Raw genomic sequence first — 25,978 nt, 5'->3', positions numbered from 1 at the left:
GGAAATTGAGTGAAACATCAAGGAAACAAGAGAAAGGGGGAGGGAATTACATAGGGATCTGTTAAGAATCCTAAAGTGGAAGCACCTAATTTTAGTTATTGATGAGTAATAGTTAAGTATCTTTGAGGTAGGATTTGAACCCAGGTCTTCCAGCACTCTACCCACTGAAACACCTTGTCACTTACCCTGTTCCTTAGCCAACTGAAGCAAGATCTTTCTCTTCTCTTCTACCTCAGAATCCAGCTGCTCTTGTAGATGAGAGACTTTCTGCTGGAGCCTTTCCTTTATGAGGTCAGTGCTCCAGTGAGGCTGATTATTGCTGTTTAACACGCTGGGAATGTTGAGAGAAGTGTGGGGGAGAGAGGAAACATCAGAAAGATAATTTGAGGTTGTCAACATGGCTTTCATTTTCCGTAGTTTTAGCATTTCCTATGTTGAGGATCTCATCTGCTCCCCTTCATGTTCTTTCTACCCTGCTGGATATCCAACTGTCATTTCCCAACTGCCTTGGAACCTTTAGGGGCCCGTGAAAAATGAGTGATCCACACTCCATCTGTCGGACTCTTGAGTTTCTGCCTGGATAACCCACCCAGGCCAGCCAAAGCCACTGTCCTGCCCCACCCCCCCAAAGCTCTTCTCCATTATAATGTGGTTTTCATTAGCCTGGGAACCATGAACAAAGATATTTTTTAAGACAGGCTATATTGATTATAAGACAAATATTTTTCCTCTTCTCCCTTGCGTCTTTAACTAGATTTTAAAGTTATAGAACCTAAGGGCAGCAACTGTATCTTCTTTATGTTCTACTAGGATGTAACTTCATTGCCAGATCTATTGGCATACTCAATTAGTCTGGCAATGAAGTTCTCTGGGGCAAAGGAAGGTAGAACATTAGCAGTGTGTGTGTACACACACACATAGGCAGCTAGGCAACACAGTGGACAGAGTACAAGGCCTAGAGTCAGGAGGACTTGAGTTCAAATTCTGCCTCAGATACTAGCTGTGTGACCCTGAGCAAGTAACTTAACCCTGTTTGCCTCAGTTCCTCATCTATAAAATGAGCTGGAGTAGGAAATGGCAAACAACTCCGTTTTCTTTGCCAAAAAAACTCCAAATGGGGTCATGCAGAGTTGGACATGATTGAAACAACTCAATAGCACAAACATATATACACACACATACATATAAATATATATGTATATTTACATATATCCATCTCCTAAGCTAGTTTATACAAAAACATAGATCCAAAGTGTCAATTACAGTGGCCTACAACACACCCAAAGGCAGCCCAAACTATATTAAAATGTAATTGGGAAATATTTAATAAGATAAATAAAAATACAATAAAACATAGATAATATATGGGTTTCGAAGTCAATATGCAGCCTGCAGGGATCCTTGTGTATGGCTAAATGGCATATATCTATTGAATTGGACATCACTGTCATGGATGATTCAAAAAAAATGGGTAACAGTCATTTAGGGGAGAGGGTTTTTTAAATGAATAAGTTTTTTTTGAGTAATTCTTTGCAAATTATATTTTATCTAGGCTAATATTAAAACTAGGCTGCATTCCTTGAGCATACAAAGCTAGGTCTGGTTTTAAAATGTGCCATAGAAGGGGCAGCTAGCTGACGAAGTGGATAGAGCTCTGGCCTTGGAGTCAGGAGGACCTGAGTTCAAATTTGGTCTCAGATACTTGATACTTACTAGCTGTGTGACCCTGGGCAAGTCACTTAACCCTGACTGCTTCACCAAAAATTAAAAAAAAATTAATAAAATGTACCACAGATAATGAAGAACTCACTACATGTGTTTTTTTTAAATTGAAGCTTCTAAGCTGCTCATCAAGGTCATTATACCCAGGTAGGCTGCCCTGAGCCTCCCTTTCTCAGTTCTTCTTAATCAGGACAGAACCCTCTTTTTTCCTGTCCCCTTCCTTGGTACTCACTTTGTACTCACTTTTTTAAGAGTCTGTCATGATTTCCCTTCAGCAGATTTCTCTCTCTTTTTAAATCCTCCACTCTGTCCTGAAACTGAAAAAAAAATTAAAAAAAATTTTCAACTACTTAAAAACTAATGCTTTGAGTTTGTAAGAGCTTGATTTCTCTCTTCACCATCATATTAATACTTTCTTTGCCTATTTCCAATAATCACCTTGAATGTAGAAACCAAGATAGGGAAACATCAATCCAAACCAAAGAATCCTTCTGGACCAAGTAAGAGTAGAAGATGATGAACGGACTGCTGAAATAAATTAATGAGAAACCTGGAAGAATGGTTTCATGCGTGGCTATGAAAGAGAATGACTCATCTACTATTTACAGCTGCAGACCTTATTTCCCGCAGTGAGAAAACCCAGATATGTAGGAGTAAACCCACACTGCAATGCTTTCCTGGTAAAGAAGATGAAGGAATGCTGGGTCAGTCTTTAAACATTACTTATTGAATGCAGAGTACTGTGCAATGTGGTGTAGAAAAACATCAAATAAACATGAATAGAAAATTCTCAAAAAAAACTTACAGAATTGATAGCTGAGCAAGGAAACGTAATTTGGATTATAACATCCTTGCTTTAATAAAGATTCCTTAAACAGTGAAAAAAAAACTCTCTGCCCTTAAAGACTGACAAATACAAATGGAAAGAAAGGACAAATAATAAGAAAACTGAAAAATACTTGCATGAACAGGCAACCTATATGCACTTAAATATGTTGCAAATTGTATGTACTTCAAGCACTAGAGGGCACAGGAAGACATGTAAATTAATTTAATTATATAATTTAAGAAATCTGCATGACAAAAGTATTATACCCAAGATAAAAAGAAAAAAACAACAATTAGAAAAAAAGTATAGGCAATATATAAGATATAAAGCCATGAAATCTAGAATTTATAAGGAAATTACGCAAAAATGCAAGAGTGCATAATAGGAATGATATAAAATGGTATGACCCAATAATACAACTCTAGTAGATCCATAACTGGGTCATGACCCAGAAATGTAAACAATTTATAAAAGAAGAAATACAAATTTAAATAAACACAATGGGAAAAGTTAAACTTCACTTAAAATAAAAAAGGTAGATTAAAACAACTTTGAGGTACATTTTCACATCTATCAAATTGGCAAAAATGAACAAAAAATTACTATCCTCAATGCTAACCAGATAACTTAAGAGTTTACTGCTCTTATTGCAAAGTGGTGCTATCATTTTGTAGAGCAATTTGGCAGTGCACTGTAAGACTTATAAAACTGAAAAATACCAATAATCTCAATATAGGAATCTACCCCAAGGATGTAATTAAAAAGAAAAAAAAAAGATGTGTACAAATGTGTTTATTATTGCATTATTTATAATACCCCAAATTGGAAACAGCCTAAATATCCAATAATTGGAGATTGGCTAAACAGATGGATATCTCAGTGTTATGCTGCCATCAAAAGAGTAGATACCACTAATGAGAAATATTAGGAATATAAAGAAATTTGGAAAGACAAAATAAGGCAAAGTGACAAAACCCAAACTAGAAAAAGAGGCTACACATTAACTATGAACACATAAAATAAAGTATAAACCTGTAACAAAGTAAATGGACAACCAAAGACATATTAGAGGAGGACATAGAGCAAATTACTGACAAGCTATTATTACTATATGTCTATTATTTTTATTGTAAATAGCTTTGAGCAGCTAAGTGACATAGTGGATAGAGTACTGGGTTTGGAATCAGGAATCTTGAATTCTTCAAGAATTCAAATCCAGCCTCAGTCACTTACTAGCTGTGTGACCCTTGGCAAGTCACTTAACCCTATTTGTTTCAGTTTCTTCATCTGTAAAATGATCTTGAGAAGGAAATGGCAAACCACTCCAATATCTTTGCCAAGAAAACCCCCAATGGGGTCACAAAGAGTCAGACACAACTCAACCACAAATAACTTTGAACTACCACTAAGCCTACCCTCTTCTTGTGCAGCTTATATTTTCAACCTGAGTGCAAGAAGGGTGTGTATACATGGATCCTTATTAAGTTTCATCTTCTTAGATTTTTTTTTTTGGTTAGACAATGGAATTTAGTGACTTGCCCAGGGTCACACAGCTAGTAAGTGTTATGTGTCTGAGGTCGCATTTGAACTCAGGTCCTCCTGAATCCAGGGCCAGTGCTCTATCCACTGCGTCACCTAGCTGCCCCTTAGATTTTCGTTATGGTGCTGAGAGGATCCAAAATTATTGAAACTGTATTTGGTGACCTGTAGATAGAGGTTTGAAGGAAGGGGAAACAACTGATTGGTGAAAAAGATTCTGTTCTAGATTTGGGCAAAGAGGGAATGATAGAAAATGCAATAAGAAACTATTTTTAAAACAAATATTTTGAAGTACGACGTCACAAAACATTTTTTGTAATGAAATGTCTTCGACAACATTTTTAACAGTTCAAAATGTTCTTAAAACTATTGTGGGTACAATTGAACAGTTAGCTTAGGTTAATGAAGGTCCTCATACCAACAAAAAGAGCTGTCAGCAGTTCTTTTTGTTAATTATGATTAGCCGACAGGCTTAAAGTTAACAGCTGAATGTTTTATTTTAGTGCACAGCAGCATGTGTAAGGGGAAACAAGGAAATCTACCTGAACATTAGGTCAATTCCTTGAGAGCACAGCCTAAATTGTATAGGAGGCAGCTAGGCTAAGTGGATAGAGTGCTGGGCCTGAAGTCAGGAAGATTTGAGTTCCTCAGACATTTACTAGCTGTGTGACCCTAGGCAAGTCACTTAACCTTGTTTGCCTTAACCCACTGGAAAAAAAAAATGACAAACCACTCTAGGATCTTTGCCAGGAAAAACCCATGGTCCAGGGAGTCATGAAGATTTGGACACGACTGAGCAACAATATTTGCATTCCTGGTGCCTAGGACCATGCCTTGTATATGGCAGGCACTTAATACATATTTGTTGCATTAAGTTGAATGCCATCAGAAAAATTAGTTCAGAGCTCTTAGAGCACTAGAAATTGATGGTGGATTTCTACTTCTAGTACTGTTCTCAGGTTTTCATTTACACTAGGAAAAGTGGACTAAGAAGGCCTGGAAAGTGACATGGGTGGCTTTCAAGAGGTCTCACAAAGTCCTTCTTGGACTAACAAACCTCCTCCAGAAACTCTCCAGGGGGATTTTTGCCACCAGTCCAAATGGATTGACAAACAATACACTTGCTAGAAGAGGGGACCAAAATTATGTTACTTTCTAAATCATAGCATCCTAGAATTGCAAGAGATTGTTTAGATCTTCTAGTGCAACCCACCTCCAATTGCCAGAAGGCAATCTGCCCAGCATTTGGCATAGCCTGTATGCAGTTTACTTACCTCTTTCACTGTAATCCGTAGGACAGACATGTCTGCCAACTGACTTTCCAGACTCACCACCTTCTTGTTCTTTTCCTTCAGTTCTGTACTGAGCTCATCCACTTGAGATAGCAGAGCATTATGGGATGTACTTAGCATTCCCTGATTCTGTTGCCATGTGATAAGGAAAAAAGGCAAAACAGCAATTCTAAAGGTAGAAGTGGCATTCACAAAGCCTGATTTCAGAGACAATAGCAACCCTTCTAACCCCTTAATTTACTATGGGGAGTGACTGAGACTTAAAGTGATTAATAATGTAATGGATTTTTAACACTAGTATAGCTGACTATCATCACCCACTGCGATCACCTTAAATGCCTAAAAATTTCTTATAGTCATGATAATTGGAGACAAACTTGACAAGTTTGTTTTATGTACCTTATGGCTCCATTAAAAGCGATCCTGTTGTGTATCTCTATGTACCCTGGCTTTACCCCATCCACAGAGCTGTTGCTGTGGAAACAATAGTGACTCAGGTATTTGTGAGCTAGGCAGACTACTCAAAATTTACAAGATTCCAGGGTCTTGCTCTGGACTGTGAATGGACTTCTGGGAAGAAGCCAAAGGGCTGCTTCAGAAGAGTCACCATTCAGGGCTAACAGTGTCTAGGGAAGTAGAAGAGTAACAAGGATAAGAGGATGATGGCGGAGGAGGCAGAGTAGATCCAGTAGAGCTTGAAAGGGCTGGTGAAGACACACCTGGTCCCTAACGCCTTTGTTTTCTGGGCCTGTTTCACTGGCCAAGAACTAGTCCAAACTTATTGTAGTGGCAGTGGAGTACTGGAAACTTGGAAACTCTGAATAGCTGGCCCAGTTCACTAACAAATAACCCAGTCCCCATATTTCCATGGCCATGACTCTGTGGGTTTGGCAAAGCTGAGTTAAATACTTTCAGGCCTATTTCTTTTCTTTCCAGTATATCTCAACATAAAATTGAAGTGGAGGAGGAGTGGAGCCCAGTGAGAGAAAATATCTTTGCAATCAGGATAGAGCCTGGGACTGTGATTTCACTGGTAATAGGGAACTCCTGGATGAGTAAATGCCCTCTACCAGTGCAGGTGGGCACCTTCTCAGAAACTCATAAAAAGCTGCCTAACCGGTGCAGTGAGGTGGCACAGTGGATAGAACACCAGCCCTCAAGGCAGTAGGTCCTAAATTTATAATCCAGCCTCAGATATTTACTAGCTATGTAACCCTGGGTTACATTGTCATTTAACCCTGATTGTCTCAAAAAAAAAAAAGTTGCCTAGAGCAGAGAGGGTCAAACTCCATCAGGAGACCAGCAAAATTCCCTAGTACGGTCCAAGCAGATTAAAATATAATTGGGATGTTTAACAAGATAAATAAAAATTAAATACAAATTTTGTTAATTGGTGGTTTTCTAAGTCAATATGCATCCACCAGCAAGCTATTTCCATTTGAGTTTGACATCACCCGCCTTAGAGTACTGATGAATTAAATGGTTTACCCAAAACGATGAGGCCTTTATGTGTTAGGCTGAACGTGAGCCCAGTCCTTTTACCTCAAGGCAGCTAGTGACTCAGTGAATATAGAACCTCATCTAGAGTCAGAAAGATCTGAATTCAAATCCAGCCTCAGACGTCTACTAGCTGTGGGACCTTAAGCAGGTCACTTAACCTTTGTCTGCCTCAGTTTCCTCAACTGTAAAATGGGGATAATAGCACCTGCCTCCCAGAGTTGTTGTAAGGATCAAATGAGATATTATTTGTATAATGCCTTAGCATGGTTCCTGTTTACGTGGCAGGCACTTAATGAATGCTAGTTTCCTTCAAGACTCCAAGTAAAGTTTCCTATTCGTTATAAACCATGCTGCTTCTTACCTTTGTAATATCTATCACAGGCAAATTCTCCTAGTTTGAATTATATTGTAGTTATGATTTTGACAGCAATTTTAAAAGATTCTTTAAGTTTTCTAGGTGGCTAAGATACAGTTTACAATAATAAATTCTGTGCCCACTCCCTGTCCCTTTTTTGCACTTAGAAGAGTGCTATCCTGGTGTAGATTACTACAGAAAACAGTTGGTACTTTCCCAGCAACCTGTACTGGTTTAACCCCTAGCCTGGGTTTTTCTTTTCCTCTGCATTTTCCAGTCATTGCAAGTACAGTACCTGCCACACAGTTTATATTTAATAACTTGATGTTGGTGTTTAATAACTTATTTAATTACTTGTTGACTGATTGTTGACCATGGAGAAAAGCTGGAATGGTAGAATTGAATTGCCATGGATATTTAAGTGAACAACAGTTACCTACAGGCCTTTCAAATGTCCTGCTGACATAAAATTACATTAAAAGTCCAGCTCCAGTTGGATATTTAAAAGGATCTTAGGCAACAGCTTTGCAGTTAAATGCTCTTGGCAATTCAACTCCATTCTTGTCTTTTTCCTCTTTTACCTGGAAATGGAAGGAGAAAGCAGAGGGAAAAATCTCCTATCTCCCACCCCCATTCCACCCCCAAGTGTGTGGGTGGGCATTAAATAGGAAACTATCATACTGGTGTGAGATTATTAAATATTAGAACAGGGAAGGGACCTTAGAAAGCCTACAGATCTACATATCAGGATCTAAATATGACATATCCTATCATATATTTAAGTATGTTTATTTTACAGGTGAGGAAATTGAGGCCTAGCAGGCTTAAGGGGCTTTATTGTCCAAGGGTCAAATATTTTCCAGTCCAGCATTCTTTCTATTACTTCATGCTGTCTCCTAAATGATGCTGCCATCTTTTACTTAGGTTAAATGATAAAGATCTCCCCACCCTGGAAGAGAATGGGGCTAGAGGCGATAGATAGAGGTGGAATAGCTTTATAAAATTTGCATCCCTGTTCAAATCATAGAAGAATAATATGCTGAAGGTGCTCATCATGTTGGTGCTACTGAACAAATCAATGTCCTAGATTTTTTTTTTTTTCTCATCCTAGTTCTAAATATTCCAAATTTCCATGGAGACAGCACCACAGCAGATCTCTTTCAGGAGGTTTATAGTTACTTTAGTTTCAACTGTCTTAAACGACCTTGTCTGAAAAATAATTTTCATTTAATTGGCTAATTTTGGGTCCTCTGGTGTTCAGAAATATGTGAAGTATTTTGGAGAGAGCAGTTACTCTGATTATCTAAGAGCTGTAAATTGAAGGAACCCTTGCATCTTCTGGAAGAACCATATGCCTGGAAGAGAAAAATCAACACCATAACTTGGAGTCTGAAAACCTAGGCTTGAGTCTTAGTTTAAGGCATCAGTAGTATGACTATTGCCAATCACTGAACCTCTCCCAGCTTCAATCTTCTCATCCATAAAATGGGGATAATAATATCCATACTTACCTCAGAGTTGTTGTGTGTAAAGTGCTTGGTAAATTCCAACATACCATATAAAATATGAACAGTTATTCTAGGACAGAGTAGTAGTTGGTCCAGAAGTCAAGAAGACCTAAGTTCAAGCCTTGCCTCTGATACATACAGGCTATGTGACCCTGGACAAGTCACTTAAACTCTAATCCTCTAGGCATCTCTCTAAGACTATACATTGCAGTGATGAAATCACAGTCCAATCTTTTTTCCTTATTACAAAGATATTTATCTTTCTCCCCTACCCCATACAGTTTTATATTGAGATGTGCTAGAAAGAAAGGGGCTAAATTTTAAAGATCAGTCAATAAGGAATATTTAAAGGATTCCCATGTACCAAACACTGTACTAAGTGCTGGAGATAAAAAAGGAAGGCAAACATAGTCCCAGGCTTCAAAGAGCTTACATTTAATTGGATGAAACAACACAGACAGAAGAGAAGTGACCAGGGGGGCAATTTGGCCCAGAAAGTAATGAGGATGGTGAGTGGGGCCATAGGAGATGAAATGATATGCTTCATTCTGGAACAATGACAGAGTTGATTTGATCGTGGTTTGTTGTTCCAGAACTGAAGGCGGTGTTAAGCAAGGGTACTTTCTCCAGGAGAGGCTCAGCCATAAACAATCAAGAGAGAGAGATTCCTAGAAGAGAATTCTCTTGGATTCACTCAGTATGCATTTATCTGTTGCCCATCCCTTTTCCTATCAGGGCAAGAATCACTGATGCTGCCTTGACATTTTGACAGAATAAATCATTTTCTAGATTAAAATGGTCAGAGCAGTGGGTAAGATCAGTTAACGATTCACACATGGATGATCTACTTTGTTGCTCTTCCATGAAATGTTTAAAATCTCAAACTGGCTTCCACCTTTCACCAAGTATACTATTGTCATATTATGTCATTCTTCCTTATCAGTTAGAGTGAAAAAAGAAGCATCTCTAGTTGCAATTAACTACTTAACACCCTCAGGTGCTCAACTATAAGATGGTGATCCACCTAGGTACTTGGCCCCTTACCTTGCCCTGGGAGCTTGACCTTGATTCCACATTATTGCTTTTGTTCAGTGTCTGAACCAGGGCTTCTACTCTGTCTCAAATTAACCTCATTTAATCTCACCTTGGAGAGAAGGACCTTCAGTGTTTTTATATACCATTATGGTTTTGTGTGCAAGGATATTGTGCAGTATCATTAAACCTAGGCATTCTAGGCCTGATAGAGGGATCTGTACCTAACTGGTACTTAGTCAACTGACTGACAAGGGGTGGCTAGGCTGTAAAACAGCAGTAGATTTCCCTCTAATCCAAGAATAAGATTACACCACTTAGAACTCACCCACAAACTCTCATGAAAACTTAATCAAATAATGAAAGGAAAAGCAAAGTCTATTCTTTTTTTAGGTATAGAATACCTATGAAATTGTATGGTTGCCTTCCTGAGGAACTAGGACTTAATTAATTCAAACTGTTGACTTATTGAAACATGATGAAGATAATCTATTATTACAATTCTATATTCTCCAAAGACACAAGGTACAAAAAGGAAAGCAAGATGAAATTAAAAATATAAATGTTAATTTTTAAAGACATCATCAGACTACACACCTAGTATGTGTTAGAGGGAGAACTTGGACTAAATTCTTCCTGTCTTTGAGGTCTGTCTCTCTTTTTTGCTTTTGTATTCTCTTGTAATTTGTAGCTCCTTGAGGTCAGGTACTATTTTATCCTTTGTCTTTATATCCCCAGTGCATATTAGCACAGTGCTTGGTACACAGTAGCTGTTTAGTAAATGAAATAGACTGCGTGATTGATATGTATTGTATTTGAAGTGATATAAAATAAATATTTATGAATATATGTATACATGTAGATATAGAAATATATATATATACACACATATGTATATGGTGTCCCAAAAGTCTTAGTGCAGTTTTAAGCTACAGTAATGCTAGCTACCAAAGCTTAAAACTGCACTAAGACTTTTGGGATACCATATATGTGTACGTGTGTATATATACATATATATGTTTTATGCCTACATATATACATACACATATATATACACACAGCTTAAACTTTAAGTTACCAAAATTAAAAGACTGCACTAAAACTTTTGGAACATCCTATATTCATTCACATGTATACACACACACGCATACATACATATATGTACATGCACACACATCTACTAGATATTCAGTGTATTTCATCAATAAGTATCTCAGGAATGTTCCCCTAGTGCTTGGCAGAAGTAACTCTGCCCACCATGGAAAGTTCCCTAGGGAGTTCTGCCTACCATGGGAAGTTCCCTAAGGAGTTCTGCCCACCATATTAGCATTATAATAAACTTTTTGCCACCTGACTGGAAGACTACTTGAGTCCGTGAATATATTCCAGATGACCTTGTCCTGTACTTCAGTCCTTGGGGGGTCCCCGAACCTCTGAAACCGCATCAGCCGTTCCTTATCTCATGTTTACATGATATGATGCATGGCCAAGCCCTGAACTCCTGTTTCCACTCATGCAGCTCTCACTCACCTCCTGCAGGTCTGCTAGTTGGGCCTTCGCTGCCACAAGGGCAGAGCTTCTTTCATGCAAGAGTCTCATCATTTGGATCCGTTCCACATTCTCTCTAATGGAAGCTCTAAAGACAGAATACATAGCATACATTAAAAGCCTCAGATGCACACTCCACTAAAGTGAGAGACATATGTAGAAACATCATCTCCTCATAGCAAACCAGTTGAGACTGGTTGATACTTTTAATCCCATAAACTGGGTTCTGCCAACTTATTCATATTACATCTGGGGGTACACGGGATGGGGCAAGGAGAAGGGAAAGGTGGATGGGAAAATGGATAGACACAGCAATAGCTATTTTACTAAGATGCTCGCTTTGACCCCTTTCTGTGCACCTCTTACATGCCCAACTGGCCCTGAGCCTGGTTGCCTTAGAGAACCCAGAGGAGCCAAAGAATAAGGGCATTTTCATTTCTACAAGGGTGTTTGGTTTATATATTTTTAACTCAATGAGAATCATTGGACTACTCACTAAATGCTTTTTGATGAAGAAATAGCATTAGTTACCTTTCTATGAAATGGAATTCCCAAATTACCACTATAGGTAAACACCCACCTCTAGACTTCCAATCTATTACAAAGAGTCACCACGGGCTTGCAGGGTACTCTATATAGCTAACTTCAATCCCAAACATTCCTGGTAATTCTAAAAGGAAAGAAACATTCTTAGTTCAGTGCAGTTTTGTAGCACCTTGTCATACCTATACTCTGTGGCCAATTGAGCATACTCTAAGGAGCTTTTCTCTTCACAGTCTTCATCTTTGGACCACATCTTCTCTGGAGACTTGGGTGACAATTCTGGTTCATCCACTTTCACAGAATTGTTGGTCATAATCTGGACTCTGTTAGATGTGCACACACTAATGAGGGGATTTGTAATAGTAGAAATTATGTTTTTATTGAAAGAAGATATATTGTTTAGAATTGGGAGCATAAAGAGAAAAGAGAAGGGAATAAAAGATGGCTTAATTTGTTGCTCAGACAGGGTTAAGAACTTAAGGTTCATATAAGATGAAAGATACCAGCAATTAATACCCCAGGGCAGGTGGATGATGCCCTTATGAATGGCAAATCCCAAATAGCAGAAAGAAACGTAAAAAAAATTCCTAACAAGAAATAGGCATATATGGAGATTCCTTAAATGGATCCCAAAGAGATTATACTTTCCTCTGAGGTCAGAATATAAACTTTCCCATTTTAAAGACAAGTTTGGAATTTGACATGGAGTTGATTTTCATCTTCCCACAAATCAAGGAAGGAGGAAACTAAAGAGTTAACCCTCATTTTTTCTCTCTTTCAATAATGGCCTTTAAAATAAAGCTGCTGAAACAAGGGTGTCAGATAAGAAAAAAAAATAAACAACTCACAGTTCACTGGGCATCTCAGCCCTGACTTCTTCCATCAAATGTTCTTTGCATATAGGAGGGGCTGTATAACTTGGTCTGGTAGGTGGTGCTATAAGAGAAAATTCAGGCAGAGGATGAAGCCTATGGCATGGGCCTTCGCAGAATACCAGGTCCCACTGGGATTTGAGGCCCATAGGGCCAAGAGATTACTCTGAACAGCACTGTGGTCTGGTGAAAGATCTCTCTCTCTCTCTCTCTCTTTTTTTTTTTTTGACAGCGGAATGGTCACTGAGAATTGAAACAGTCAGTGAGACCCCAGAATCTCATGAGTGGGAGGAAGACAGAAGAGGAAAGAATAACAATTTGCTACTTTCTTAGCTATAAAGGTTTTAGTTGGCAACATAGTTTGAAACTACAGTATTATATGAAATAATATATTGTATGTGAATTTCATTCATTTATGCTTATCTAACTCTGATATTTTAACAGAGAATGTAATCTTTGCCCTTTGGACAGTTACCGGAACACTCACTCACAGTAGAGTTTCCCCATATTTCGGGAAGGGGAAAACTCAGACATTTAGCCACTTGGAGTGGCATAACTGAGAAGGAAATCCTGGAGGAATCTGTGTATATGTGCAGGAAGAATAAGAAATTTAGCTCTCCAGCCCCAATATCCTAAATTACAGAGAAGAGGACTTACTAGTCCCTAAAAATTATTCTCAATATAGCCTCTCCTAATTATGAGGTTCAAGACATAGGTCTCATTGTGAAGATACTCTCCTCTGGACACAACATAACTATCAAGAAATGCTAAGGCTTTGCTCAATGGCACCAAAGTGGAGGTATTACATTTAATTCCTTTGGGGTAATCTGATCTGCTTGCCATACTTGTTCCCTAATCAAACTTTAAGGCACCTCCTCCCAGGTCCCAGCCACCCTGGTGCCTGCCCTTCTCTCATGGCCTGTCTTCCCCAATTGGTATGTCATTCCCCCCAATTTCCCTGCCCCACCATCCCTACCTGCTGCTTCCTCACTACTAACCTTGTAAAGTTTTGGAGGGTCAAGAACTATTAACAGTAAGGTGAGAGGTATAGCCCAGACTTCCTGAGGGTTAAGCTATCTCTTCTGAATTTGCCCTTGACACAAGAATTCCTAGTCTTAACCCTGCTTCTGGGCTCAATTGGCAAAGTCACTATTTCCCAGTGTCTGTACCCAACACACACTCTTCTCCACCATTTCCCATCAGCGTAAGATTGAGGTTGCTACTGTACCACAGATTCAACTAAGTAAATAGTCTCACCTATTTAGCAATTATTCAGAAAGGAGAAAGGGCACACATGTTATTGTAGTTCCAGTGAATGGTCAATGGTCAACGGTCAATGAATCCTTTTTTCTTGCGTATATTTTAGCAAAGCTCTGACGCCAATGAACTATGCTAGGATTTAGTCTTCCCTCACCTCTTTTGAGTTTTGCTGGAATTTGAGCATCAGAAGTGTGAAGCTGCCGCCTCCCTGTATTGATCCGAGGCTGGACATAGCTATATGGAGAGCGCCCAGAGCTCTGGACTTGCAGCTGATGTTTATACATCAGAAGACGGTTGTTGAGTCCCTCATTGTGTCGCTGCAACTGCCACACTTGGTCCTTCAGGTTTTCAATGGTTTCTTCAGCCTTTAGATTCCTGCTAGACCTGTTGATATCCCCACTAGTTCTTCCTTCAGCTGTGAGTCTCAACAATTTTGTCCTCATCCTATTTGAAAGAATAAATAAAGTCATTATTGTTATTATTACCTCAGACTACTTTGTTATTTTTCAAATTCAATAAAATTCAACTCAAGGTGCAGAACACTATGTCAAATACTAAAAGAAAAAAAGTATAGATAAGACACAGTTCTTACTCTCATGGAGTTTATAGTAGCTTATACTAATAGGTAAGTAACAAATACCAAGAGAACTATAATTCAAAATACTACATTAGAGAGGTGGAAAATAAGATGTGATGGGCATTGGGGAATTGAACTGGCCGCATGCCGACCTTCTACCGGCCGTACGCCTGTACCCGCTCCTCCTATAAGGAGCACACTACCAGAATCATACTCACACTCGAGTCTTCGGTCCTATGCCGGATAACCACACAGAGACGAGCCATCGGGAGGTGCCAACACCAGAGCTTTATTCAGAGGCCATCACAGCAAGCCATCATAGCAAGCCCAAGCAGCAAGGCCAGAGCAACAGGGCAGGAGCCAAGAGAGAGCGCGTGATCTGACCACGCTTGATCCTAAAAACCTACCTAGCCCCTCCTCCCCAGCCCGCTTACTAGCCAATGATTGTAGGGTCAGATACCAGAAGGGGCTGTCTGAGTTTAGCACACCAAGGGGGAGGGAGTGACGTAGGAGGCTAGGACCAGATACAGGGAGGAGGCATCTGGGATTGGCGCATAGACAAGAGTACGTGACCTAGGAAGTCAGACTCAGACACTGGGAGGAGGGGTCTGGGTCAGTGCTGCACAAAGGGACCCAGGAAGTCAGGAAGGTCACAAGAGGCATCTGGGGATGACGTTGCATATAGGGAGGGGACTAAGCAAAGGGAACTCAGTCCGCTGCTGTCCCACTCCCACGTGGCACCGCCCCTTGCCTCAGGAGCTCAAGCTCCGGCTACTTCCTTGTACCCAGCTTATCTCACAAAGCACTGCCCACTGCCTCAGGGCTTCTCCGTATCCAGCCCATCCCAGTTCACCACGACTCTGCCTACCACAGCCCCTGCCTCGACTTCCAAAATACCCAGATCTTACCCTACTCTTGCCACAGCGCCCAACCTGGTAGCTGCCAACATCAGACAGTCCCTCACAGGGAATCATTAATGGCTGGTGGGGAGGGTGATCAGAGAAGGTTTCATGGAAGAAAGAGCGCTTCACAGACTCAGAAAACTCAGAATTGGAAGGAACTTTATAAATCATTTAATATAACCATAGTTGAACAGGAATCTTTTCTGTAACATACTTGCCAACTGATTATACAGATTCCAGTGATAGGAACCCACTACTTTTCAAGGCAGCCCATTCTACTTCTGAATAACTTGAATTTTTGGGAAAGTTTTTTCCCCCTTATACAAAGTCCAAAATCTCTTCTCTCTGAAATTACCCATTGCTGCCGGTTCTGCTATTTGAGGTCAAGCAGCATAAAACTAATTCCTCTTCTACATGACATTCTTTTAACTACTTGAAGAATTCTATTCACCTCCTAACAGAAACGTAACAGAGTAAATACACAGAATGAGACATCCTTTTTCAGACATGGCCAACATGGACGTTCATATTTGTTGCAAGGGTTTTGTTTTTATTATTTCCCCCCAGAGGGGAGTAAGGGAAGTGAGAGGGAGTGAAAATAAATATCTGTTAATTGAAAAATAAAATTTAATTTTTTTGGTTTTTTTAAAATAATTTTTCTTTAGTTTTCAACATTCACTTACATAAGATTTTGAGTTTAAAATTTTTCTCCCCCTCCCTCTCATCTCCCCTCCCCAAGAAGGCATGCAATCTGACATAGACTGTACTTATACATTCATATTACAAATATTTTCCCATTAGTCATGATGTAAAGAATAATTAGAACTATTGGGAGGAACTACAAGAATAAAGCAATACAACAAAACAACAAAGGAAAAGGGGAGCAAATAGTATGCTTCCATCTGCGTTCAGACTCCATAGTTTTTTCTTTGGATTTGGATAGCATTTTCCATCATGACTCCTCTGGAGTTTTCTTACATCCTTGCATTGCTGAGAAGAGCCAAGTCTATCAAAGTCAGTCATCACACAACGTGGCTGTTATTGTGCACAATGTTCTCCTGGTTCTGCTCATTTCACTCAGCATCAGTTCATATAAGTCTTTCCAAGTTTTTCTTTAGTTTACCTACTCATCATTTTTTATAGCACAATAGTATTCCATTACATTCATATCCCACAACTTGTTCAGCCATTCCCCAATTGATGGGCATCCCCTCAATTTCCAATTCTTTGCCACCACAAAAAGAGCTGCTATAAATATTTTTGTACATGTGGGTCCTTTTCCCATTTTTATGATCTCTTTGGGATACAGACCTGGAAGTAGTATTGCTGGGTCAAAGGGTATGCACAATTTTATAGCCCTTTGGGCATAGTTCTAAATTGCTCTCCAGAATGGTTGGAACAGTTCATAACTCCACCAATAAAATTTAATTAAAAAAAACCCCACTTATCTCATCCCCCTTACAACTTCTCTTTTCCTGGCAAAACATCCCCAGAATGTTCAGCTGATTTATGCATGGTATTATTGTCTCTAATACACTCACCAGAACCATAACTAGGTGAGAATGATTAGGGATTTGCCCCAGTGTGACAAATTTAGAGCATGCTAACAGCATTTGCAGCACTTCAACTGTGTAGAGACTACAGTTATCACCTAGTTAGCAATTACTTAAAATATGAAGCTCCTACAATCTCAGATTTCCCCTAATGTGTTACCCCATTATTACTACTATTATTGAATATTGTTCTAGAAATGCGGGCTACAACAATAAGAAAAGAAAAAAAATTGAAGGGATTAGAAAAGACAATGAAGAAACAAAACTATTACCCTTTGCAGATGATATGATGGTATGTTTAGAGAATCCTAGAGAATGAACTAAAAAACTACCCGAAATAATTAACAACTTCAGCAGAGTTGTAGGATATAAAATAAACCCACATAAGTCATCAGCATTTCTATATATTACCAACAAAGCCCAACAGCAAGAAATAGAAAGATAAATTTCATTTAAAATAACTTCAGACAATATAAAATACTTGGAAGTTGACTTGCCAAGATAAACCCAGGAACTATATGAACACAATTATAAGACACTTACCACACAAATAAAGTCAGATCTAAACAATTGGAGAAATATTAAATACTCATGGGTAGGCTGTGCCAATGTAATAAAAATGACAATTTTTATCAATAAATTAGTTCTTTACCTTTTATTTAATTTTTGTCAATGAATTAATTTCCTCATTTGGTGCCATATCAATCAAATTAACCCCAATTTTTTTTTTATGAAGCTAGGAAAAAAATCAATAACAAAATTCATCAAGAAGAGCAAAAGATCAAGAATATCAAGGGAATTAATGGGCGAAAACGTGAAGAAAGGTAGTTTAGTAGAACCAGGTCTCAAAACTGTATTACAAAGTGATCATCATCAAAACAATCTGGTACTGGCTAAGAAATACAGTGGCAGATCAGTGGAATAGATTTGGTATTAATATATAGTAGTAAGTGACCACAGTAAGCTAGTGTTTGACAGACCAAAAGATCCAAGATTTTGGAACAAGAACTCACTATTTGACAAAAATTTGTGGGAAAACTGGAAAGCAATTTGGAAGAAACTAGGAATAAGGGGCAACTAGGTGGCGCTGTGGATAGAGCACCACCCCTGAAGTCAGGAGGACCTCAGTTCAAATCTGGCCTCAGATCAAACACTTGACTCTTACTAGCTGTGTGACCCTGGGTAAGTCACTTAACCCCAATTACCTGAAAATTAAAAATAAAGAAACTGGGAATAGACCACCGTGTCATACCATATAGTGAGATAAAGTCAAAATGGGTAAATGATGTAGATATAAAGGGTGATATCATAAGCAGATTAGGGGAGCACGGAGTATTTTACCTGTCAGATTTATTGATAAGGGAAGAATTTATGACTAAACAAGATATGGAGAGCATTATGGGATACAAAATGGATAATTTTGCTTACATGAAATTAAAAAGTTTTTACACAAACAAAGCCAACCAGAAGGAAAGCAGAAATTGGTGGAAAAAAAATTTATAGCAGATTCTCTGATAAAGGCTTCCTTTTGCAAATATATAGAGAACTGAGTCAAATTATAGAATGCAAGTCATTCTCCAATTAATAAATGGTCAAAGGATATGAACAGGCAGTTATCAGAAGAAAAAATCAAAGCTATCTATAGTCATGTGAAAAAATGCTCTAAATCACTATTGATTAGAGAAACGCAAATTAAAACAAGTCTGATGTATCACACATTAGATTGTCTAATATGACAGAAAAGGAAAATGACAAATATAGGAAAGGATGTGGGAAAATAGGGACACTATTGGTAGAATTGTGAACTGATCTAACTATTCTGGAGAGCAATTTGGAACTATGCCCAAAGGCCTATAAAACTGTGCATACCCTTTGACTCACCAATACCACTACAAGGTCTGTACCTCAAAGAGATCAAAGAAAAAGGAAAATGACCTATTTGTACAAAAATATTTATAACAGCTCTTTTTGTGGTGTCAAAGAATTGGAAATTGAGGGGATGCCCATCAATTGAGGAATGGCTGAACAAATTGTGATATATGATTGTGATGGAATATTATTGTGCTATAAGAAATAATGAGCAGGATGCTTTCAGAAAAACATGGGAACACTTACATGAACTGATGTAAAGTGAAATGAGCAGAACCAGGAAAACAGTAACAGCAACATTGTACAATAATCAACTATGATTGACTTAGCTCTTCTCAGCAATAGATGATCTAAGACAATTCCAAAAGACTCATGATTAAAAATACTATCTACCTCCAAAGAAAGAACTGATGGAGTCTGAATACAGATTGGAGCATACTTTTTTTTAACTTTATTATTCTTTTTTTTTCTATGTTTTCTTTTGCAACATGGCTAATATGGAAATGTTTTGCATGGCTGTGGAAGTAAAATCAGTCTCAAATTATTTGCCTTCTTAAGCAGAGAGGATAAAAAGGATGAAAGGAGAGAACTTGGAACTCAAAATACTTTTTTTAGAAGAATGTTAAAAATTTTTGTTTACATATACTTGAGAAAAAAATTAAAGTTAAAAGGTTTAAATAAAAAAGGCCAACTCACATGAAGTAGAGCCCTTCAGATTTGGCAAATGTCCCAACACACAAAAGTAACTAATCCTGCCACACAGACCCATATTGAAGGAGTCCATGCTTACCCAAGCTAAGTGCTAGAATATCTTTAATAAATAGCCTTTCTATGCTATAGGTAACTAAACTCCTTGTTCTTAACTATTAAATGACTTATGAGTATCTCATTTTGCTCTAGTGTCAGACTTGAACTAGCGGGATACCAGCTTAGTCAGGCTGTCCTGACAGCACACTTCCTGGACAATGATTTAGTACACAAGTGAGTTCATTCCTAGCCTTGACTCCTGGAGTAGTTTGTGGTGACTGCCCCAGCTGCAAAAATCTGAGATTACAGTCCAATCTCTTACATCATGGTCACTCATCTCTCAAACTCTACTTTTGGTCAATGTTCCAAAATTGATTATAATACTCCAGATGATATTTGACAAGGCAATCAACCAACAAGCACTTATTAAGCTTTTGCAGAGAGGTCAAGAAAGATGAAGTCCTAGAAAAGACCATTAGATTTGGCAATTAAGAGATTCTTGGAAACTTTGGAGAGTTATTTCAGTTGAATGTTGAAGTCAGAAGCCAGATTGCAACAGGTGGAAGAGTGAGTGAAAGGAGAAGAAATAGAAGCAAGTGTAGACAGCTTTATCTAAGAGGTTGGCTGAGAAAGGGAGGAGAGATACAAGATTGTAGGGATAATAAGAGTCTAGTGAAGGTTTTTCAAGGATGGGAGAGAATTGGGCTTGTTTGAAGGTGGTAAATTCTGATTCAAAAGGGAGTTGGGGGAATCATTAAGGAGTCATTCTGCTAGAGAAGATGAGAAAAGATGGAATGCAGATCAAAGGGTGTATGTAGAGGAAAAGGACCATCTCATCAGGGATAAGGATAAGAGGAGAAAGTGGGCGAATGTCAAGGGGTTTTGAGATAAAGAAAAAAGAACATGGGGAATGGCCTCATTTTTCTCAGTAAGATAAGAGATAATATCCTCACCTGAAAGAAAGCGGGGCGGGGGGGGGGGGGGGGCTGTGAGGAATGAGAAAGTATGAGAGACTTGAGGAGAGAAGAAAAGGTTTGGAATAACTTCTGGGGAGAGTGAGAAGAGAGTGAGATAAGGAATTAGGAAGAAGTAAAAAGACTACTTTGCTGAAATGAGACAGGAGTCTGAGGTTAGTTAACAGAAATGTGTTTTGTACCTGGTCAGCACAGTTGCGTGACTTTATCCAGTTCTGTTCAGCAAAACATAAGTAGGAAGGATCTCTCTCCTTCTTCATACTATGTTTTGCTTAATGTAGCCTAAAATTGTGTTCTCTATTTTTTCTGGTTGCTTTGTTGCACTGCAGATTCCTATTATGTTTGCAATCTAGTAAACATCTAGCTCTTTCTCTCAAGAAGTTCTTTCTAGCTGTGCCTCTCTCTTTTCTGTGCTTGTGCACTTGAGCTGGGTTTTAAAAGACGGTTTGGAATTTTCCAGGAAAAGAGGGGAAAGGAGGACATTTTACGCATGTTGAATAGCATGAGTATAAGCAAATAGGTGAGAATTCATAGGCATATTTGGAATACATATTGTTGTCTGACTCAGCTGAAACAGAAACATAAATGGAGTAGATTAGTATGGGATAAAGGTGGAAAAGTAGTTTCATTTCTGATTGCAGCAGGCCTTGAAGTTCAGGCAAAGTAATGTGAACTCTAAAATCTGTAGAGAATAAAAAAAGTCTATGGATTTTTTCAAGCATAGTAGTTATAAATCAGATAGATTAATAAGCAAAATTATTCTGGCCAATACATAAAAGATAGACTCATTTGGGGAGGGACAGGAATAAAAACTCATTAGAAGGCTATTTCAATAGTTTAGGTGGGTGGTAATGATGGCCAATTCTAGGGCTGTGGCAGTGGGAACAGAGAGGAAAGGATGAGAGATAAACAGGGGTAATACTGATTGGACTTGGTAACATAGAACCTCTAGTACATCACCTAGCAAAGTGTAGCCACTTAGTAAATGACTGCTGGTTTCACTTAAAATCTTATCCTATAACAGCATTGTAAGATGGGTAGGGAAAATGTTATTCTTCTTCCTTTACAGGTGAAGAATCTGCTACACAAAACTGTTAAATACTTTGCTCAGATTGACAGTTAGTAAGTTATAGACTAGAAACCAGGGTCTAGAAATGTGACTAGAACACAGATTAGTATTCTTTTTATTAAGACCACATTGTCACAGCATGATGCACTTATTATGCGATAGGGCAAATTATAGTTATATTTTTGGTATCTCATCCCACACTGAACTTCAAGTTCCATGAGGACAGGGCCATATTTGGTCTAAGCTTTGTATTTCTCCTAGCACCTAACATAAAGTAAGTACTTATTTAGTAAGCACTTAATAAATATTGGATGTGAGAGAAATGATTATTAATAACCAACGATTTAGGAAGATCCAGAGATTCCTCCTTTTTCTAAAGTCCTAATTTTAAAAAGGTTAGGACATTAAAAAGGATATTGCTGATATTGAGATTGGACTAACTTTGTGGTTCAGACTCCACCCAAGTAGGGGAGCCATTGTGTTCTGCTCACACTTGGGTGAGGCATAAATTCTTTGAATAGATTGCCCAAGGTGGGGGGGGGGGAAGGTACTTAAGTGGATGACATAATCAAAGTTCAGATCCAGCCCATCATTCATTCTCTCATTAATTGTTAACCAGTCAGAGTTGTTTATCATCCTTTGGAACACACCCCTACCAAAAGAACATATAAGCCTTGATTATAATATTGATTATAATAATCCATGATTGTCTTTGGTCTAAGAGAAATGGCCAAATGACCATCCTTTTATTAATACACATGCTCGCCTTATTAATAAAATAATTAAATTACCCAGAAATTATGTCTCTCAAACCTTTTTAATCACCACAGATGACTTGGGGGAAGAAGACCCCATTGCCTCATGAAACACCACTGGGTGAAACCATGAGGAAAAATGTCTTTTGACCCTTATCAGCTCTTGAGGTTAAATTTTCAAATGAGAAGATAGAGAGAGAATACTTTGTAAACCTTAAATTTAGAGCTATACAAATATTGGCTGTTGTTATTGTTATTGAGGACATGTCTCACAAAAATCAGTTGAAGGAATAGAAAATGTTTATTTGGGAGAAGAATGAAAAGGGACACCATAGCTATCTTTACTTCTGGGCCTTTGAGTCAACTATAATACTGTCATAATGCAGTCATAGATGCTGATGGCAACTTTGGCTGCATGAGGAAAGGCAGTGCCCAGGATGAGGAAGGTGATTGTCCTGTTGTCTTCCGTTCTGGTCAGACCACATCTAGAGTGTTATGTTCAGTTCTGGACACCATATTTTAAGAACACTGATAACTGGAAAGCATCCAGAGGAGGGTGACCTCAGGGCCTCAGGATCAAGCCATATGAGGACTAGCTAAAGCAAATGAGGATTTTTTTTTCTTAAGAAGAGAAGCCTTAGAGGGAACATGATAGCTATCTTCAAATTTTAGGATGATTGTCATGTGGAAGAAGGATTAGATTTGTTCTACTTGGCCCCAAACAGCAAATCTTGGAGCAATGGGTAGAGGTTGGGAAGAGATAAATTTAGGCTTGATTGCACAAAACATACTAAGAGGGAATACCTACATTGATGAAATAACAGACCATCTGGAATATTGGAGTACAAGAGCAAGAAAAACTCTAACAATTAGACTTACACATAAGGGGAATAGGTTGCCTCAGGAAGTAGTAGTTTCTCCCTTGCTGCAGGTCTTCAAGTAAATCACAGATGGCCACTTTTTGGGATGATAAGGAGGGGACTCTTGTTCAGGTACAAGCTAGTCAGAATATTCTCCAAGTCCTTTCTAACTCTGAGATTCTATGGGACCAAGAACTCCCTTACCTTGCTTCTCAATCAAGTCTGCCCCTGTGCTTCTGTCAAGTTTTGAAATAGGGTTTTAAAGGTAGTGCCATTCCAATCCCTGTCCCATTGCTCTGAGCCAAGCTATTATTTTGTTAAGGACATTTTCTCCATTAATTTCAAAGGTAGCAATTTAAAGGTGTTTCCTTCTCTGTTTCAAGAGAACTAGTATTGCAGCTTGTTGGAAGGGAGGATGTTTCTAGGTCAGCTGAGGCTAATACTCAAAGAATTAGAATACATCAGGGTTTTTAAGTTACTTCCTGATTTATATCAAAGGGCATCAATGCTTGCTCTTTGCAATAAAGTTACTATAATGATCTTACCTCAAAAATTACTTTCAAAGCACATCATCATTGTTTTAAAGTTATCTTTCTAAATACAGTTATCTCTGTAAAATTTCATCCTCTCCACTTTCATGTTGGCATAATGCATCCAAGTCAATAGGGAAAGTGCTTCTGGCATTAAAAATAATTTAAACATACCTTTTGATTTGATTCTCTTGCTTCCAGGATAACTCCTTCACCAGCAAGCTCTCCTCTTGAAGTCGAGAGAAGCTGTCCTCCAACTCCTTCCTGCTCATCTTACTCAAGTATGGTCCAGATTTTACATTCTTACCTAAAGTTCCAGAATGACAAAAGGAATCATAGCATTATAGCTGTTAGAGCTAGAAGGAATACTGAAGATACTGGTAACTTTTATTTCATTTTTTATTCACTATTGCTTTTAATAACTTTTTAACTAGAAAATTCAGGATTTGGAGTCTGAGTACCCAAGTTTGAATTCTGCCTCTGTTCCTTATTATTGAGACTTTGGTCAAATCATTTAACATAGATGGGCCTTATCTGTAAAATGAGGGGTTTGGATGAAATTTTCAACTCTAAAGCAGCTGAGGGTCTGGACCAGAGGTGGGGAACCTGCAGCCTTAAGGCCATGTGTGACCCGGTAGGTCCTCAAATGCAGGTCTTTGACTAAATCCAAACTTCACAGAACAAATCCCCTTAATAAAAGGATTTGTTCTGTAAAACTTGGACTCAGTCAAAGGGCCTCATCCAAGGACCTAGAAGGCCACATGTGGCCTTGACCGCAGGTTCCCCACCCCTGGTCTAGACTTCAGAAAGGAGAAAATGTTAATAATGCAGATTAAACTTAAAAGTGTGTCCTGCATTTTTCCCTGCCCTGAGAGCTGGTTGTTAAGCATTTACCAGCTTAGCTGCTATGAAGGGTTTTAAATGCCAAACAGAGGGTTTTATGGTTGATTCTGGAAAATATAGGGAGCCACTGGAGTTTATTGATTAGAGGGATGACTTGGTCAGACCTGTATTTTAAGATGATTACTTTGGCAGCTGAATGAAGGATGGACAGAAGCAGGGAAACTTGAGATGGGAGACCAATCAGAAGACTCTTGTAGTAATTCAGCCATGAAGTGCTGGGAGCTTGAACAAGGTGCAGGCAATGTTAGTGAAAATGAAGGAGCATAGAAGAGAGATGTTAGGAAGGTAGAATCAATAGGACTTAGTAACATATTGGATATGGGAGGAGAAAGATAGTAAAGAGTCAAGAATGACTTCTAGATTGTGAGCCTGGGTGAACAGGATTATGGTGGAGCCCTTGATAATAATAGGGAAGTTTGGAAGCGGGTAGAGTTTTGAGAGTAAGATACTGAGTTCAGTTTTGGACGTGTTGAGTTTAAGATGTCTAAATCAAGATGACTGTTGTCTGTTGACTGACTGATTTGTCAGGTATTCGATAGTGAGATGGGGGTTTTTTTTGTTGTTGTTGTTTTGCAATGAGGAGTGAACTAAATGACTGTTAAGGTCCCCTCTAACCCTAAAAGTGTGTAGTTCTGTGATTTGTGATTTTCTTTTATCTATAACAATTATGCTTGGACCAGATTGTGCCTTCCTTTGTAGAACTACTCTTTTTCTCAATCTGTCTTTCATGGATCTTCTGACGATGGCACAGCTTGTCAGGGTAACTGTAATTGCTCTGACCCATTAAGTATAGCATAATTAATGACCCATCTTCTGTTCTCAGAAGAAAGGCATTAAGTGTCTTCTCCTCCCAGACTTTTTTTTTTCATTATGCTTAAAGTCTAAGGAAGTACAGGGAGCCATCCCAAGAGAGCATAGTGGCCAGAGTAAATCACACTGTTTCCTTCCCTGTGTCTGTGACTGTTCTTCACCCCAATTCTATCCAAAAAAAGTACCAAAACAACAATAACAACAAAAATCTAACTCCTTTAAATTGGTGAAATCAAGTTAAAACTACCATTGTTGGTATGCTTGATGCAGGAAAAAAAATAAAAAAACAAACTGAGAAATATGTGTGGTAGAGAAGGGTGGCAGAGACACCTACTTTGCCTTGGTAGTGTTGTGGATAGGGTGGAGAATAGATAGATAGATGGATAGATAGATAGATAGATAGATAGATAGATAGATAGATAGATAGAT

General features: G+C 38.5%; 1 protein-coding gene across 1 annotated transcript in view; it reads right to left on the bottom strand.

The window, feature by feature from the left end:
- RPGRIP1 (RPGR interacting protein 1) overlaps positions 1-25,978 on the bottom strand; it is a 67,410-nt gene that overhangs the window by 25,795 nt on the left and 15,637 nt on the right. Inside the window, exons 3-11 of the mRNA XM_027843014.1 lie at positions 24,011-24,143; positions 14,155-14,444; positions 12,717-12,804; positions 12,051-12,191; positions 11,289-11,413; positions 8,442-8,446; positions 5,365-5,511; positions 1,966-2,039; positions 186-331 (exon numbers count right to left, since the gene is read on the bottom strand). Coding sequence (XP_027698815.1) covers positions 186-331; positions 1,966-2,039; positions 5,365-5,511; positions 8,442-8,446; positions 11,289-11,413; positions 12,051-12,191; positions 12,717-12,804; positions 14,155-14,444; positions 24,011-24,143 — 1,149 coding nt within the window. The remainder of the gene's footprint in view (positions 1-185; positions 332-1,965; positions 2,040-5,364; positions 5,512-8,441; positions 8,447-11,288; positions 11,414-12,050; positions 12,192-12,716; positions 12,805-14,154; positions 14,445-24,010; positions 24,144-25,978) is intronic.

The sequence above is a fragment of the Vombatus ursinus genome, unplaced genomic scaffold, assembly GCF_900497805.2.
Source record: "Vombatus ursinus unplaced genomic scaffold, bare-nosed wombat genome assembly UNPS02014894.1, whole genome shotgun sequence".
In the NCBI taxonomy this organism is placed as follows: domain Eukaryota; kingdom Metazoa; phylum Chordata; class Mammalia; order Diprotodontia; family Vombatidae; genus Vombatus; species Vombatus ursinus.
The sequence above is the reverse complement of the archived record's forward strand: the minus strand, read 5'-3'. Positions and strand labels throughout refer to the sequence as shown.